This window comes from Chinchilla lanigera, unplaced genomic scaffold, assembly GCF_000276665.1.
Source record: "Chinchilla lanigera isolate Chin_1 unplaced genomic scaffold, ChiLan1.0 scaffold00028, whole genome shotgun sequence".
Taxonomy (NCBI): Eukaryota; Metazoa; Chordata; class Mammalia; order Rodentia; family Chinchillidae; genus Chinchilla; species Chinchilla lanigera.
In genome coordinates this window covers 19,543,947-19,562,006 of record NW_004955429.1, presented here as the reverse complement: position 1 = coordinate 19,562,006, position 18,060 = coordinate 19,543,947, and the positions used below count along the sequence as shown (strand labels likewise).

General features: G+C 39.6%; 1 protein-coding gene across 1 annotated transcript in view; it reads left to right on the top strand.

Moving 5' to 3' along the window:
* Positions 1–18,060, top strand: part of Hspa14 (heat shock 70kDa protein 14) — a gene marked incomplete at its 5' end in the record, with an annotated part of 44,249 nt that overhangs the window by 15,828 nt on the left and 10,361 nt on the right. The window contains 3 exon segments of the mRNA XM_013515372.1: positions 2,167–2,328; positions 4,218–4,373; positions 14,902–15,004. Of these exon segments, the coding sequence (XP_013370826.1) occupies positions 2,167–2,328; positions 4,218–4,373; positions 14,902–15,004 (421 nt within the window).

The window sequence follows — 18,060 nt, the reverse complement described above, 5'->3', positions numbered from 1 at the left end:
AAGAAAAATCTGTTGAGCTCAAGTAAAATAGCTGTTTACAGATTGGACAGAGAGACAGACAAACAAAAACACATACCTGAGACAATTTGTTTATAATTAGTAGAGATTTCTTATATGACGAATTTGGAAAAAAATAAAACCCTTTTATCTATAATTAATATATTTTTAGTACTTTATTTTGTCTTAATACCAACAACTTTTGGGTCCCTTTCATTTATGTAGCTTTCTGCTTAATCATCCCACATACTCTGTCACCTACCCAGACCTTTTTTACTTTCATCAGTGTTGGAAGGATCGATCTCGGTAAGACTGACACTCTGTCACACATACTTACACCTTTTTTTTCCCAACAGTATTCCTAGGATCTCTCGCTGTAAGATTTACACCTTGTCACGCATGCTTAGATCTTCTTTTCCAGCAGTGTTTTTTTATCTTTTTAGATTGGAAGGCCCAGAGAAAGAGTTAGAGAATGAGAACAACACAGGGAATTGGAGAGAGAGAGAAAGCGAGAGGGAAAGAGAACTAGAAAGAGAGCATGGCAGAGAACGGGAGCAAGAGAGATGAGGGAGGGAAGAGAGAAGTGGTGTCCGTGGTCAACTAAAGTTTGTGTCAGTGGGGGGGCGGCGGAGGAAGACACGGTGGAGGGTGGGGGAGGGCAGGCAGATGGCAAGAGCCTGAGCAGGTGGGGAGGAGAGGGCCGGGAGGCGCATAGACAGAAGGGATGTTGTCAGGGGCATCGAGAGGAGCATCGGGGGAGAGATTTTGAGGGGGGAGTGGGCCAGTAGAACCTGGGGTGCTCCACACCCCTGAAGGAGAGGGGCACACCTTGCGGGCAAAAAAAGCTCGTTATGTAAGATATTTGACCATTTGCCATTGTGTAGCAGAAATTGTCTAAATCACAGAGGATACTGAAATCGAAAGTGTCCTCCTTGGGCCAGTGGCTGTCATTACCAGGTTTGTACTGAGGCCAGGCCCTCTGGCAAAAGATTAGTTGGTTTGGTTTTATTGTGTCTCTGAGACCAAGGGTTTTAGATTAGTTAGAAGATACCCAAGGGGAGTGTTTTCTGGCTGGGAAGCAGTATTTCCCCTGTTATGACTGAATTAAAGGTGAGCTGAAGGCAGTGAGCTGAGGGCTAAAAGCTGAGTCACAGCCCCTTGGAGGATTGTTACCCTTGTCGGGGCCTGAGCAAGCGAAAAATGCCCAAATCTGTCCTCCCAGTTGTCACCAAGAGAGCAGATGGGCATCACAAAGGACATGAGAGAGAGAGAGTCCTGGTGTGGGCCCACAATTTACAAGAATGGGGCAGGAACTCGGAGCGAGGGGTGGCTCACCTGGTGGAATTGGTGTGGATCGGTCTTGGATGTAGGCTTTCACAGCAAATGGGAGGGTGGGAGAAGAGGAAAAGGTGAGAGGGCTCAAACTAAGCGGGGGAACCCCTTAGATGCCACACACCTCGCCGGATATCCAAGTCACGGTACCAAAAATGTTAGGTTCGGCACCAGATAGAGCAAGAGACAGAAGCAGAGAAAACAAGCCTTTATTGCCCGCGTGGGAGGTTGCAGGAGCTTGCAAGGACACTCGGAGGAGGGAGCTGGGGAACAGGTTTGTATTAGATTGGACAAGAGGTGGAGTTAATATGGGCAGGCGAGGTGTCTATCTCGAGGGAATTGGGAGTTAGTCAGCGTGTGTGCTAAAGGGAGTAGGAAGTTTATCCCAGGGTCTGAAGAAGAACAAAGAAGTGTGTGTCCTGGCCAGCGGCATTTTGGGGATTCTGGACGTCTGTCATACAGGATATAATAAAATGTACAAAAATATTTAACAGTAACTTCATACTGTTAGAATTTCTATTTTTAGTTCTCTTGAAATTCATTATAATCACTAATGTCTTCCTATGGATGACTTACTTTGAAAGTTAGTGTTTTGAACTCTGGTTATTGAGAGTAGTTTTACATGTATTTTCTGCATGACAAGTTAAAAAACTTGGATTCAGAATATATAGATTCAAGGCTGAATTCATCACCAAGTCACTGTAGACACTTAGATATTCATTTGAGAGGTTCAGTTTCCTCATTTGTAATTTAAAAGGATTAAATTATTTCTAATGTGCAAACCAGCCTTAAAATGTGACTCTGTGATAAATTACACACTTTCTCTTTCTCTTGAAGCAACGTTCTGGTGTTCAAGCTCGGAGGAACATCCTTATCTCTCAGTGTCATGGAAGTTAACAGTGGGATGTATCGGGTTCTTTCAACAAACACTGACGATAACATCGGAGGCGCGCATTTCACAGCAGCCTTAGCGCAGTACCTGGCTTCAGAGTTCCAGAGGTATTGATGGCCTGGATGATGCAAACGAATGTGTTTCTTCTTGTAGTGATGCTGTGGTCCCTGGGAGAAAACGGCGAGGGGATTTAGAAAATACAGACAAGAGACAGAAGACGGGGTCAGGTGGAGTGGCCTCTTCCTGATGCGCAAGAGGACTGACTAACAGCAGTAAGGGCACTTATCTGTACCCTTGCAAAGTTAGTATCATGAGGGGCAAGGCAGCCTGTGGACTAATGACTGAAATTGTCCAGGCAGGGTGTTTCTCTCAAGACTGAAGTAGCTTGACTGCTTGAGGCACTCCGCCTCTGTCCTGCCCTCACATATATGACCATTTTGCAGCTTTAGCTGCTTCCAACGTGTCTTTTGACAGAGACCAGATAATTTTACTTCTGGAGTTATAGTATCCTTAGTGCAGAGGGTTCATCAGCCACTGAACTGCAAGAACTTGGAGCTCAAGTGATTTTTTTTTTTTTTTTTAAAATTATGGGTTGCTCTTTCTTTTTTCTTTTCATGACACAAAGGATTGAACCCAATGGCCTTTGAACTGCACTATACCCTCAGCCCGTTTTATTTTTTTTTATTTTGAAACAAGGTTTCAATAAGTTTCCTCAACTGGGCTTGAACTTGTAATCTTCTGTGCGCAGCCTCCCAGAGTTCTGGGATGCAGGCATGGACCACCCTGTGATGGGTTGCTTGTCTGTCTGCATGAAGAGAAGGTATAGGCATTGGGGCCTCGCTGGCTTCTGAACAGTCTTTAAAATTTTGAACCTGGTGGCATTACGTTGCCATCATGTTCCAGTGAGTTAGTGTCCTTTTGTTCTGGTGTGTTTTTATTTGATTTTAGTTTTTCTGAGACGAGGTCTTGCTGTGTAGTTCAGGCTAGCCTTGAGCTTGAAAAGATCCTCCTTTGCAGCTTCCCAGGTGCTGGGAGTGCAGGTGTGTGCCACCAGGCCCCGTGAATTAACGTGTTATGGAGTGTTTGTGTTAATTACTAATCTACAGTAAGAAATACTTTAGTCTTAGAACTGGTTATAATTACTCCATTTAAAATTTCAATATCAAGAATCTAATATGTAAAGATTATACTTTAGACCTTACTACTCTAAAAAATGTAGTTGAAATAATGCTGTTTTTACAAAGTTTACCAAACTTTGATTTTAAAAACGTTGAAAAACTGGTATTTTCTCACTGAAGAAAAATCTATACTGCTTTTTATTAGAAAGATAACAGAGTGAATGATCATTACTTGATGAACAATTTTAAAAATTAACTTACGTTGAAGATAGAACTTTTAATTTTATATATTTTGTGTGTGTCAGATTTTTTGAGGAACTCTTTGAGATTTCAATGATTTATTTTTTAGAGCTCAACAGATAACAATTGAACAGTGATTATGCCATGATTGTAAAGGCTGAGCTACAAGTCTGACCCACTTACATAAGTCTCCTGCAGTCTGTGTTTATCTGACCTGCAAAGAGATGACAGCTATTTTATATTCTTCAAAGTACAATCTACTATTATGGTTATACAGTACAGCAGTTCAAAGTAGAAACTAAATTGGTTACTCATTTTTCTTCAAGGGACCATCCTTTTAATTGCAGAGAATATTAGGAGAATTTAGAGGGATTAGAAACCAAGTGCTAATACATGGTATGTAGTATTGTTGATGCCTGAATGTATTATTACCTTAATAATGATTATTCAGGTTTTAGTTACATGAATTTGTAGACAATCCAGTAATTTTTTATTTTTTTATTTTTTTGGTTTTTTTCCAGTACCGGGAACCGAGCTCACGACCTTGTACTTGCCAGGCAGGCACTGTGCTGCTGAGCTAAATCCCCAGCCCCAATCCAGTAATTTTAAACTTCAAAATTTTGTACTTTTTCATTTAGATCCTTCAAACATGATGTCAGGGGAAACGCCCGCGCCATGATGAAATTAATGAACAGTGCCGAAGTCGCAAAACATTCTTTGTCAACCTTGGGGAGTGCCAACTGCTTCCTTGACTCATTATACGAGGGTCAAGATTTCGATTGCAATGTGTCCAGGTAACACTGAAGCTCAAAAACATTAAAATACCCAAAACATCTTCTATAAATGTAGGTTTGCTTGAGATTTAATAAATGTAAAAGGGGAATTTTACTGTCTTTACTTTTGGGGTCCACAGTTTTATCAGACTAATTGTTCCCCAGATAAGTAGTTGTGATTGCTTGCCCTGTTAATTTAGGCTATAATTAGCAGTGTTAAAGAAAGATGAGATGGGTCTGATTTCTTTTCCTAAATTGCAGTCCTGCTTAAGTTTGACGTGGGGTTTGCTCCTGTTCCCGTATTACTTAATACACTAGTTCACATTGTGTGGCAGGCTGTATTTTAAGTATTTTTTCCGTTTGCTGATTGAATCCTAATATCTTCCCTGTGAGGTAGGTACTAGCATCACCCTCATGTAACACACAGAGAAGCAGAAACAGAGAGGTTTCATTACTTGCCTAAAGTCACACAAGTAGTAAGTGGTGGACTTTCAGGAAAATCCAGGCAGTTTGATTTTACAGTACCTACTCTTACTATTGTACTGTCCTAAAGATTGACATATACCTTACTTTGCTGTGTCCACCATCATCAATATTTACATTTTAAAAGCTTTTATGAAAGATTTGTGTGCAGAAAATAGTTTTTGCTACCCTTACTTTTTACATAATTCAAGATAGTGCTTATAAGATACAGTATTGCACTGTTCCCCAGAAAGCACGGACAGGACAGCCGAACATTGTGCTAGGTTTTTGTTTCATATTCAATGAGAATAAAAACAGTGACCTTTGTTTAGCCAATTGAACCTTCCCAACGACCTACCAGGTAACTTTGAAACACCGCCAGACTTCCAGCATTGCAGTTACAGTATTTTGGGGACTCTCTTCTATGGAGCTGTCTTGTCTTTCCATCTTTCTACTAAGTGAACTTCTGTACTTTCCCTGGGCTTCCTGAAGTGTCTGGATCTACAGCTGCCCAGTACAGTAGCCACTAGATACCCAGGGCTATTCAAATTTAAATTAGTTAGCATAACATTAAAAAGACAGCTTAGGGCTGGGGATTTAGCTCAGCGGCAAAGCGCCTGCCTGGCAAGCGCGAGGTCGTGAGTTCGGTTCCTGGTACTGGAGAAAAACCAATAAATAAATAAATAAATAAATAAATAAATAAAAAGACAGCTTAAGTACTATACTTTAAATTAGTTAGCATAACATTAAAAAGACAGCTTAAGTACTATACTTATACCACTGTAGCTCTTCGAAGAAAGTACGTGGCCCTCCAGCCACAAAGATAGAAAAAGTGAACTGAAATCTCTTGGTGGGCAGAGGAGCTATATTTTTGTATTTTTAGAATATGCAGTGTGGTAAAAAAAAAAGAGTGAATGTTTAAATTGGAAAAATTGATTACAGTAAAAGACAGAGTGCCATCAATACCCCTCAAAATACTCCTCCTCACTTTGAGCACGCTTAGGCCATTGTTCTTGCCACTTTCTAACGGAGTTCTGGAAGCTCTGTTCAGTGTTGTGGTTGCCCTGATGGGCAGAAATGGTTCTAAATGTTTCCCTTCCATGTTCATGTTCACTTTGGGGAAAAGCCAGAAGTTGCATAGTGCCAGATCCAATGAGTAAGACATACGAAATCACACCACAGTGTTTTTATTTGACGGAAATTAGGATGCCAGAGCTCACCATTATGTTCCTGAGTACAAGGTCAGCTTGCACAGTGCCAGCAAGGTCAAAAAACCCATCCACATCATTGATTTGCTTTTTTTCCACATGAGGAGAATGGGTGATTTCCCTTGAGAACTCTAAACCGTGATCTCAGAATCATGAGCGTAGGTGAAAGTTTCATATCCCATGATGACATTTCTTTCCTTTTTTTTATTGGTACATGTTAGACATGCATAATGACAACATAGGGGATTTGTACCTATAAATGCTCTATCTTCTTTTTTTCCCCATTCCCCTTTCTTACCTTGAACCCCTCTTCCTCTCCTTATTTACAAAAGCTTCGTTTCCATTTTTTTTTTTTTGTCCCTTTCCTTTCCCCTTTCTTCCTCCCTTGTTCCCCTTTCCCCTTTCATTTGAACATTTTCTTCCCATTTCTCAATATCTGTTATACACTTTGTTTCTTATTTACACTTTCGGTTTCTCACATCAGGAAAACAATGCACTGTTTAAATGTGTGTCTGATTTCTTTAAGAGTGTGATCTCAAGGTATAGCCATTTAGCTAGAAGTATCTCAGGCTTATTCTTCCTTATGGCAGAGTAGTACACCATTGTATGAAAAAACACATCTTCATCCATTCATCAGTTGATGGGCATTTGGGCTGTTTCCAAGATTTAGCTAGTGTAAACTGCTGCTATAAACAAGAGTGTGCATATATCAGAGTGGTATGATGCCTTTAATTCTTTCAGGGAGATACCAAGAAAGGAAATAGCTGGGTTAAATGGAACCTCTAGTTTTTAGTTTTTTGAAGAATCTTCACACTGGTATCCACAGTGGCTGCACCACTCTGCACTCCCACCAACAGTGGAGAAGGGTTCCTTTTTCCCCACAGCCCTGCCAGCAGTTGTTACTGGTTGATTTCTTGATGATGGCTATTCCTTCTGGGATGAGATCGAATCTCAACATTGTTTTAATTTGCATTTCTTGAATGACCAGTGATGTTGAACATTTTCCTGTATTTTCCGTTTCTGCTTCTTCATCTCAGAAATTATCTATTCATTTTGGATGCCCATTTTTGGATTGGGTCTTTAAATTTAGGAGGTCTGATTTTTTTTTTTTTTTTTAGTTCTTTATATGTTCTAGATATTAGTCTTTTGTTTGAGGAACAGCTGGCAAAAATTTTTTCCTGCATTTTGGATTGTCTCTTCATTTGGTGGTTTTTTTTGCTGTGGGAAAGCTTTTTAATAACATGAGATCCAGTTGTTGATTCCTGTGTGATTGGCGTTTTGTTCATAAATTGTGTGCCTATACCAGTGTCTTCAAGAGTTTTACCTATTCTGTCTTTCAGCAGATTTAGTGTTTCTGTTCTAATTTTTAGATTTTTGAGCCATTTTGATTTTAGTTTAGTGCATGATGAGAGATATGGGTGTAGGTTTAATCTTCAGCATGTGGAAAGCCAGTTTTTCCAGCATCATTTACTAAAGGGACTATCTTTCTTCCAGTCAGTGTGTTTGGTTTCTTTGTCAAAGGTAAGATGGCTCAGTGTGTTTAGAGTTGTTTCTGCATCTTCTAATCTGTTCTATTGATTCTTGGGTCTTTTTTTGGCCAGTACCATGTTGTATTTATCACAGTAGCTTTGTAGTATAATTTCAAGTCAGGGATTGTGATGCCCCAGCCTTGCCTTTGTTGCCCAGAATTGCTTTTGCTGTTTAGGTCTCTTCTGATTGCAAATGAATTTTAGGATTGTTTTCTGTAGTTCTGTGAGGTGTACTATTGATATTTTGCTCGCGATTGCATTAAATCGGTATAACAGTTTTGGAAGGATGGCAATTTTCACTATATTGGTTTTTCCTACCCAAGGGTGGGGGATATCTATTTCCTGATATCTTCTTCCATCTCCTTTTCCAGAGTACTGTAGTTTTCAGTGTAAAGGTCCTTTTTTTTCTTCATTAGAGAGATTGCTAGGTACTAATTTTTTTGCATGTTATTGTGAAAGGTATTATTTTCCTAATTTCTCTCTCAGTGATTTGTTATGTGTGTACAGAGATGCTATTGATTTTTGAGTGTTCACTTTGTATTCAGCTACACCACTGAATTTGCTTATTAAATCCAGAAGTCTTTTGGTGGAGTTTTTGGGGTCTTCTATGTAGAGTATTATGTTATCAGCAAATACAGATAATTTAACTTCTTTTCCAATTCTTCTTTTATTTATTTCTCTTGTCTAGTTGGTCTGGCTAATGTTTCCAGAACTGTATTGAACAAGAGCAGTGGTAGTGGCATCCTTGCTTTGTTCCTGATTTTAGAGTGAAAGCTTTCAGTTTTTGACCATTTAGTATGATGGTAGCTGTTTGTCATAGATGGCTTTTATCAGATTGAGGTAAAGACCTACTATTCAAGTTTTCTGTAGGGTTTTTATCATGAATGGGTGTTGATTTAAATGCTTTTTTTGCCTCTATTAAGATGATCATATGGTTTTTTTCCTTGGTACTATTAATGTGGTATATTACATTTATGGATTTGCATATTTTCAACCATCCCTGCATGCCTGGGATGAATCCTACTTGGTCATGGTGTATAATCTTCTTAATGATTTGCTGCATTCTGTTTACCAGTATCTTGTTGAAGATTGTTGCACGTGTGTTTATGAAGGAGATTGGCCTGTAGTTCTTTTTTTTGATGGTCCTTCTCTAGTTTTGGTATCAAGGTAATGCATGCTTCCAGAAATAAATTTGGGAGTATTACTCTTCTTTCAATTTCATTAAAGAATTTGAGGAGTAGTGACATTAGGTCTTCTCTAAATTTCTTATAGAACTCAGCTATTAATCTATCAGGGTGTGGGCTTTTCCTTGTTGGTAGATTTTTAATTAGCTCTTCAGTTTCATTGACTGATAGTGGTTTATTTAGAATTTTTATATCTTCTTGATCCAGCTTTGCTAGTTCATGTTTCTAGGAATCTCTCCATGTCTTCTGTCTTTTCCACCTTATTAGAATAGAGGTTCTCTAGGTATGTATTGATGATCTTCTGGATTTCCACAGGATTTTTGTGATTTTACCCTTTTTCATTCCTAATTACATGGATTTGTATTTTCTTTCCTTTTTAAAATAAGGTTGCCTAGGGATTTCTCAATTTTATTTAATCTTTTAAAGAACTAACTTTTTGATTCATTGATTCTTTGTACTGTTTTCTTAGTCTCAACTAAGAATTTCTGCTCTGATCTTCATTTCCTCCCTCCTACATGCTTTGGTTTTGACTTCCTCTTCTTTTTCTAAAAGCTTCAGGTTCAACATTAGGTTGTTTCCTGAGCTCACTCTGTTTTTCTAATATGGAAATCCACCACTATAAATTTCCCTCATAGGACTGCTTTTTATTATGTCCCTTAAGTTCCAGTATGTTGTAGTGCCCTTATTGTTTTATTGTACAAACTAATTTCTTCTTCTTCTTCTTCTTCTTCTTCTTCTTCTTCTTCTTCTTCTTCTTCTTCTTCTTCTTCTTCCTCTTCCTCTTCCTCTTCCTCTTCTTCCTCTTCTTCCTCTTCTTCCTCTTCTTCCTCTTCTTCCTCTTCTTCCTCCTCTTCCTCTTCTTCCTCTTCTTCCTCTTCTTCCTCTTCTTCCTCTTCTTCCTCTTCTTTTCTTTCTTCTTCTTTCTTCTTTTTTTTTTTTTTGGTATTGGGAATCGAACTCAGAACCTTCCACTTGCCAGGCAGGCACTTGCACTGCTGAGCTATATCCCAGGCCCTAATTTCTTCTTTAATTACATCTTTGACCCATTTGTTGTTCAGGAGGATGTTATTTAATTTTCCATGTGTTTTTTTGTGTTGTTTTTGTGGTTTGTTTTGTCATTGATTTCCAGTTTCAATGCACTGTGATCTGATAATATGTGTGGGGTAATTTCAGTTCCTTTGCATTTACTTAAGCATGTTCTATGAGGTAGCATGTGGTCTGTTTTGGAGAACGTCCTGTATGCAGCTGAGAAAAATGTATATTCTGATGTTGTGGGGTGGAAGACTCAGACATCTACCAGCCCATTTGTTTAAAAGTTTGATTCAGCTCTGATATTTCTTGGTTGATTTTTTGTTTATCTAGTTGATGTTTCTATTTGTGATGGTGGGGTATTGAGGTCCCACATCTCAACTGCGTTAGTGTTTATTTGGTTTTTCATGTTTGTTAGTATTTGTTTTATATAGTTGGGTTCGCTAGTATTTGGTGCCTATGTATGATTGTTATTGCTTCCTCTTGGATGGTTCCCTTAACAAATATGTAGTGACCTTCTTTGTTGCACTTAATCAGTCCTGGCTTGAAATCCACTTTGTGTGCAAATATAACTACCCTTGCTTTTTCAGTTTCCTGTCAAATGGAGTATTATTTTTTATCCTTTGACTTTCAGTCTGTGAATTTCTTTTTCAGTTGTGTTTTTTGTGTATTGTTTATTGTTGGCTCTTGCCTCTTGATCTGTTCTGCCAGTTCCTTTTGATTGGTGAAATGAGACCATTAACATTGATGATTATAACTGATACGAATTGGCTTACCCTTGTCATGTTACTTTCCTTTTGTTGCTTCGTTTTTTTCCCCGTTCTGTTTACTTACTTGCCTTGCCTGGTGGATTCATTCTGTGAGATTCATGGAGTTGTAATTGTTACCTCTTTCTAGAATGTCCTACAGAACATTTTGGAGCGCTGGGTTGGTGGTCATGAATTTCCTCAAGTGTTCTTTGTCATGGAAGTATCTTATTTCTCCATCAGTTGTGAAAGATGGTTTTACAGGGTACATCAGTCTGGGTAGGAGGTGGTTTTCTTTTAGGACTTGAAATACTTCACTCTAAGCTGTCCTTGACTTGATAGTTTGTGTTGAGAGGTCTGCTGTGATTCTGATGGGCTTTCCTTTGTAGGCAGTTTGTTTCTTTTCCCTAGCAGCTTTTAAGATTCTGTTCTTGTTCAGTTTCTGGAATCTTGACTGTTATATGCCTTGTTGTAGGTTTTTTTGATTATGACTAATTGGAGTTCTGTATGCTTCACTTTTCTGTTTGCCAGATTCTTTTTCCATGTTTGGAAAGCTTTTTTCCATGACCTCACTGAACAGGTTTTTTGGGGTCATGTGTGCTATCACCTGTTGTTCATTGACTCTGATCAATCGTTTGTTACTGTTCTTTGCATCATCTAGCAGCTGCTGGATTGATTTCTTGGAGTCCCTTTTTTTTTTTTTTTTTTTTTTTTTTTTTTTTTTTTTTTTTTTTTTTTGGCTGGGGGTCGTTCTAAGCACTTTGCATTAGCCATGAGCTAACTTTACTCTTAAAAGCAAGGCAATATTTTTTACCTGCTAGGCAAGAAATTTTTTTCTGAAGTACAAATTAAGCAATATTAAAAATTACTTAATTATGCTGATTATCTGTTCTTTTTTTTTTTTTTTTTTTAAGAAATCTTTCTTTTCATGATCACTAACACCGTCCTGTCTTCTGTATCTGAGCTTCTGTCCTCACATTGGCTCATCCTACTGCTGGTGCTTTCACTGGAACTTTTTATCTCTTGGATATCTGTTTGAATCTGTTTCATGAATTCCATTTTGTCCCTATGTTGGATGTTCCTTGGTTTCCATCATTTTCTTAAGCTCGTCTTTTTTTTAAATCTGTAAGTGCTCCAGAGTCACTGACGATGTCTTTCATTAGGGTCACCATCTCTATAGTTCTTTGAAAAATTATTTCTGATTTGACTTTCTTCTGGAACCTTGTTTGTTTGGCTTATTACTTCTCGTTACCACTTCAGAGAGAGTCTAGTTGGGTGGCTTTTGTGTTGTTCCTCCTCCCTGCCCCCTGGGTTTCACTTTGGCGAGCTGTAAGTCCGGGTTTGTATCTTGCTTAAGGGTCATCTCATTTTCTTTTCTTTGCTTGTTTTTCTTTTTAAACTTTAATGCCTGGGTTGTATTGCTTATGGCAGCTAATTTTATTGCTAGTTTTGAGAACTTTTAGGAAATGACTACTTCTCAGAGCTGTCTTTTAGGCATAACTGGCTTTTGTGTTTTGAGTCTGTTGCAGGATCCTACCTCTTCAGTTTATTGAGGATGAGAAGTTGCTACCTAGTTGGTCTACTGCCTGCTTCCTTGGCACTGGGCTGTGGTATTGGTTATGACCCTTAGACAGTCTTGGCATACCAGGAAGAACAGCTGATGGGAACAGTTATGTCATCTTGGCTCAAGTAGTACAATCGGTAATATCAGTAGCATTAAACACAGCCGACAAGATGACAAACTGTTGTTTGACACCTTTAGCTGTATGAACTAGGTTTGTGGTTATTTAACAAAATCTAAAACCGACTAGAAAATTGTGTTCAGTAAATATGCCCTCACTGTGGTGATTTTACTCTCAGGGGAGAAATCTTAAAAGGAGTTAGGGGGGAAAAAATAGAAGAGGAAGAGATCAGAAGCAAAGCTGGAAGAGAAAGGAACATTGTGTGAACTTTGGGAAACTGGTGAGGAGGGCAGGAGGGAAGGAGAAGAAATACAAACAAGTACAGAACAACAACAAAAAATAGAAACAGTGTTCATACTCACACAATAACAAGAACTAAATAGTCAAGGAAAAAATAAAATAAAACAAAAACAAAAGAAATCAAGACCATGTCTGCTTCAGGGCATGTCTCTACTGCCACTGGTGGACGGAGTGGGCAGGCAGAGTGCAGATCCACGGATCCATGGTGATTAGTTCCAGCAAGCCCACGGCAGATTTACGCCAGGGCAGTGGATGATTTCAGCGAGCCTGTACCTTTAGTTCCACCGAAGATCAAGCTGGGTTCTGGTTGCAAGGCTGGAACCTGATTTGTTCAGTTTTCAACACTCCACTCTGTGCTTCCTGCCTGCTTGAACTTGGCTCTGCTTTACCCTGACGCTGCGATCGGCTACATGGAGCCAGCCTGCAGGTGTCTGAGTTCCGAGCTCAGCGCTCAGCTGGCCCTTCTCCAAGATGCTCCCGGGCACTTGCCCTCTCCTGGGCAGTGTCTGAACCCAGGTAACTCACCAGCCTCTGCAGTCCGCTGTGTCCACTGCTGTGTTCCGCTGGTGGTTTCTCTCTGGAGGCCTCTGGGGTCCCCAGTAGTCACTGTGAGTCTCTAGGTTGGAGCCACCCCTCCCAGGCAGTGAGCCAGGGCTCAGGGAGAAAGGCGCTGATTGCCACCTCCTTCTTACGTGTTGAGGTCTCTTCTCCCCATGGGCTTCCCTTCTCACTTCAGATCCTTCTGGGTCCCAGGGACCCACTTCCTTCTTTTCCTCATGTTGCTATGTTCCAGTGTCTGGACAGCGAGTCTCGGAGAGGCTGTTTTCCTGCTATCCGCCACGGCAGTCCTGTGATGACATTTGTCAAGAAGCTGGAATCTCAAGCTGGGCATGGTGGCACACGCCTGTAGTCCCAGCACTCTGGAGGCAGAGGCAGGAGGATTGCCCAAGTTTGAGGCCAGCCTGGGCTATGTAGTTAGTTCAGGGGCAGCCTGAACTATAGAGCAAGACCTTGTCTCAAAAAGACAAAAAGAGGGGGATGATATAGCTCAGTGGCACAGCACCTGCCTAGCAAGCTCAAGGTCCTGAGTTCGATTCTTGGTGCAAAAAAAAGCTGAAATCTCAAGTGGCGTGATTGCACAACTCCAGTAAAAGTGACAAAATTTCATGTTACACATTATTAGTGATGCATGTTTTATAGCACACTTTAAAATAGCTCTCAGGTGTAACTCCACAGCTGACTGACTGTACCAGACCCCTCTCAGGTGTAACTCCACAGCTCACTGACTGTACCAGACCCCTCTCAGGTGTAACTCCACAGCTCACTGACTGTACCAGACATCTGGAACACGTCGCGCAGTGTTACCGAGGTTTCCTGTGCTTGTCTGTTGGGTGGTACACAGCAGTAGCATTCACCATAATTTTTGATTACACTGTATATCTTAGTGCTGAGTTTGTCCGAGTGCTCAGTATGTATTGTTAGTATCCGTATGTAAGAGGGCTAAATCAATTTTTCTTCCTCTTTTTCTTCCTTTCCTTCTTCCTTTCTTCTTCATCCCTTCCTTCCTACCTTTATTGTTCCTTCCTTCCTTCCTTCCTTCTGCCATTTTTCCCCCCATATTGGGGCTCATAGCCAGGAACACTGTACCACTGAGCTACACCACCAGATCATTTTTAAATTTTGGATAGCATTGTAGTTACCCAAGCTGGCCCTAAACTTTTAATCCTCCTGCCTCAGCCTCCCAAGTAACTGGTATCACAGGCATGCACCACCATGGCTAAATAACTGATCATTAAGGAAATTTTGCTTTTCAAAGATTTCAGCCAGAAAAACATGTTTTAGTATCTATAAATAGCACAGATTTAAAAATCACTCAATATGTTTTTCATGAACATAAACCTTTCTTAAAATTGTATTACATGCCACCGTTCAGGCTTCTCCGGCAGTGCTAAATGACTAAACTTGGCTGCAGTCCGATCTCAAACTAAGTGTAAAGTAATCAGAAATAATTCTGAAGGCTTTAACATACGAAAACAAAATTTTCCAAAAATGATTTATTTGATTAAGGTTTGTTTTGTTGGGAGTGCCTTATATTGGATGTGTATTTTTAGATTTTTGGAATACTTACATGCAGAGCGTGGGCAAGACAGCTTTCCACTTGAATTTAATACTAAGTTTTTTCTTCATACATAGGGAGAGGAATAACTGAGACATGCCCTGCCCCATGGTACCACGTTGTTCAGTAGTACTCTGTGTAATAGTTCTCTGGTGGATCACTGTCGTTCAGAGAATACCACATTAAATTTTGGCATTAATCTTCACAAGAAGTTTGTTTGATATACTAAGCCTTTTTTCTGTGTCTTTTCTCTTCTGTCTGTCCGCGTGTTTGTGTTCCCGTGTTGTGTACAGAGCAAGATTTGAACTTCTGTGTTCTTCACTGTTTAATAAATGTATAGACGCAATCCGAGATCTCTTAGATCAGAGTGGATTTACAGCAGATGATATCAACAAGGTAATGCTTTTATCTTTTTCTGATTATTTTAGGAGCAGTTTCAGATTTGAAATTTAAGAAATAGTTCTTGGTATGGCAAAAAGTGTTTTTATGTATGTAAGTATTTTCAGAAAATTAATAAGGAAAGTCACTAACTTTTGCTTAGTGGCTCTGGTAAATTGAATTTTATCTCCATATGCACTCAGTTTTCTAGCACAACAGAATAATTTCTTCCCAGTATATTTCTGTGAGATGAACAGATCCCTGAATGCATTAAATGTGCAAAGGCATTGTCTTTAAGTGCTTTGCATATATTAAGTTGTGGATTACCCACAAAACCTCCGTAAGGTCGACCCTGTGGTTTATCCCTGTTTTACTGGGTCATGTGGTTAGTGAATAGTAGAGCCAAGATTTAACCCAGTGTCATTCCTGAGTCTGTTCTTACTGTGCAGCAGGCCACATTTCTGCTTGCTTAGGTACCAAGTCTGAACTACATTCAGATTGTTCAATGTTTTCCCTTCCTGCAAAATTATTTCTGTCAAGCATATTAAAAGATGTATATGATATTTTTCATTTTCATTGTTCAAGCAGTGAGTGTTCAATAAGAAAATTCAGAAAATACCAAAAGCCAACCAGTGTTATATTCCAAAATTTTTCATAAGGCTTTGTATGCATGTTTGTTTGCAAGCTGTAGTATTGTGGGTTTTTTAAAAAAATAGCTTTGAATTTTATATGTATACTTACAAGTTTCACTCTTTCCTTAATATTATAATCCATTCCTTTCCCCATGTAACTGTATAGTCCTTATAAATACTTTTTAAAGTAGGTTATTCATATACTAGAAATGGAAAGGTACCAGCAACAGAACTGTTTTGTTGTTTCCTTATTTAAGGTAGGTCTTTCTACTGGTTTTTTTTTTCTGTTTTTCATTTTACGGTTCCCTCAGCTAGGGTGGATATTCACCTCTCATCACAGAACAACGCTTGTCTTTGGACATAAGCTTATACCAGGTTTAAGATTAATCCCATGGTAAAATTACTGGGTCAAAGTTATAAGTAGCTTAAGACTATTTTTATCTTGTTCCTTTCCAAAAGAAATTAATATATTATACATTTTTACTATAACCTTGCTGACACTGAGCATTGCTGTTCAAAGATAAATTTCTAATTGACCATTTTTTAAAAAGATGTATTTTCACATTATATTTTGTTGGTGAGTATATTATTTTTAGATACTTACTTGATTTTGTATCTCCTTAAGTGTATCCATTTGATAGTGTTTGACTATTTAATCATTTAAATCTTAACAGTTTTTTTAATTGTGTGAAAAGCTTGTGTAATCAGACTATTAATTGCCATTTACTGTAATGTTCTTTTGTTTTTGGGGGGTTTTTTTTTTTGGTCTTTTTGGGACAGGGTCTCGCTATGCAGTTCAGGTTGGCCTTGAGCTCACTTTGTAGCCCAGGCTGGTCTCGAACTCGCAACAATTCTCCTGCCTCAGCCTCCCAAGGGCTGGGATTACAGGCATGCACCACCATACCCGGCTAACTCTTCTTTTGAGGCATGTACCTTCTGTTTAATTTCAGGCCTGTTATGAAAGAAGATACTCAAAATACACAAGTTTCATTTATTTGTTTAAATCTGATTGACCTATTACTCTTAATTACTTGAGCTGCTTTTTTGAGCTGTGTGATAAATATTAATGCTGTTTTCTTTTAACTTCTCTATAGTTTGAAAGTTTTTGTATTTTTAACATTTTTGGTATGTGCTGTGTGACAAATAGGTTATTTTGTAAATTGGTTCAGTAAGTTTGTTTGGCTTGGCTTTGTGCTTACTGTTCTTTTGTTTGGCTTTTATATGTAATAGGCCCTGGGAGTTAGGTGCCTGAGGTCAGAGGTGAGGACCGCAGGTGCGCGGGGGAAGAAGGGATGCCCCTAGGCTGGGGAGCCTCCCTGTGCTGATGGTTCTGACCCGGGCCAGTCAGTTCATTTCCTGAGCCATGCTTTTCTCTTAGCTTAGGAGTGAGTAGGACCTCACTCCCCGGAGCTGTTAGGAAGAGGGAATGCGGTGCCCTTCATACAGTTCATGTATGAATTGTTTTTCCAAAGCTAATGCCTCGGTTTGGAGGTTTGATTGCAGCATTGGCACTTTGTGATAATTGCAGTTCGGGCACTGGGTCTCTGAAAGGCTTGCATCACTGCCCTAAATGTTAATACTTGTAGTATTTGCTGTGAAGGTGCTCACACGGTGCGCAGCGCACTCGTTCCTCCTGTGAACTGGCCGTGGACACTTCATTATCACTAGCAGTGCAACTCTGAGTTGCTTCAATTGGAACAGAAGCTTCTTAAGGTTAAGAAGGTATCAAAGACTTCCCCTCCAGGTACTCCCCGAGTACAGGAAGTTAGAATTGTGAGGTGGTGTCTTCAGTTCATTGATCTTGCTGTGGTGAGCAAACAACAAGGCACTCTCGGGAGTTTCTGGAGCAGACATTTTGTCTCACTCAGGCTGCCTGCGGGCAGCTGACGGTGGCTGGTGTGCCATCGTGGCCCTGCTGCCCCCCTTCTTTTCCTAGGACTCCGGCTAGGGGACACACGGCAGCTGTCTTGGTGGAGGGAAGGGCAGTTGAGAACATGCACTGCTCAGTGTGTGTCGTCGTGTCGGTGTCTGTGTGTGGTACTAGGTTAAACCCAGAGATTCTGTTATGTACTACAATCCTCAGCTCTTGGCAAGCCCCTAATTTGCCCAAGCAGGACTAGAACTATTGTTCTTTCTGCCTCAGCCTCCCAGAACACTGGTATTACAGGCTCGCACCACCACGCCCAGCTGAGACACTGATTTTATTTTATTTTATTTTATTTTATTTTATTTTTAATTTTTTTATTTTAAAGAATAAAAGAAGGATAACATAATAGGGGGGACTTAGCAAATTACAGACAAAATGGTAGGAAATTATCAATGGTTATCGTTTTACATGTTATTATGTACAAAATAGTTTCTCAGGAAAACAAATAGACAAATAATAGTGAGTTAGAGACAAAAGAGGTAGGAGATTATCAAGAGTTGTTGTGCTATACTTTG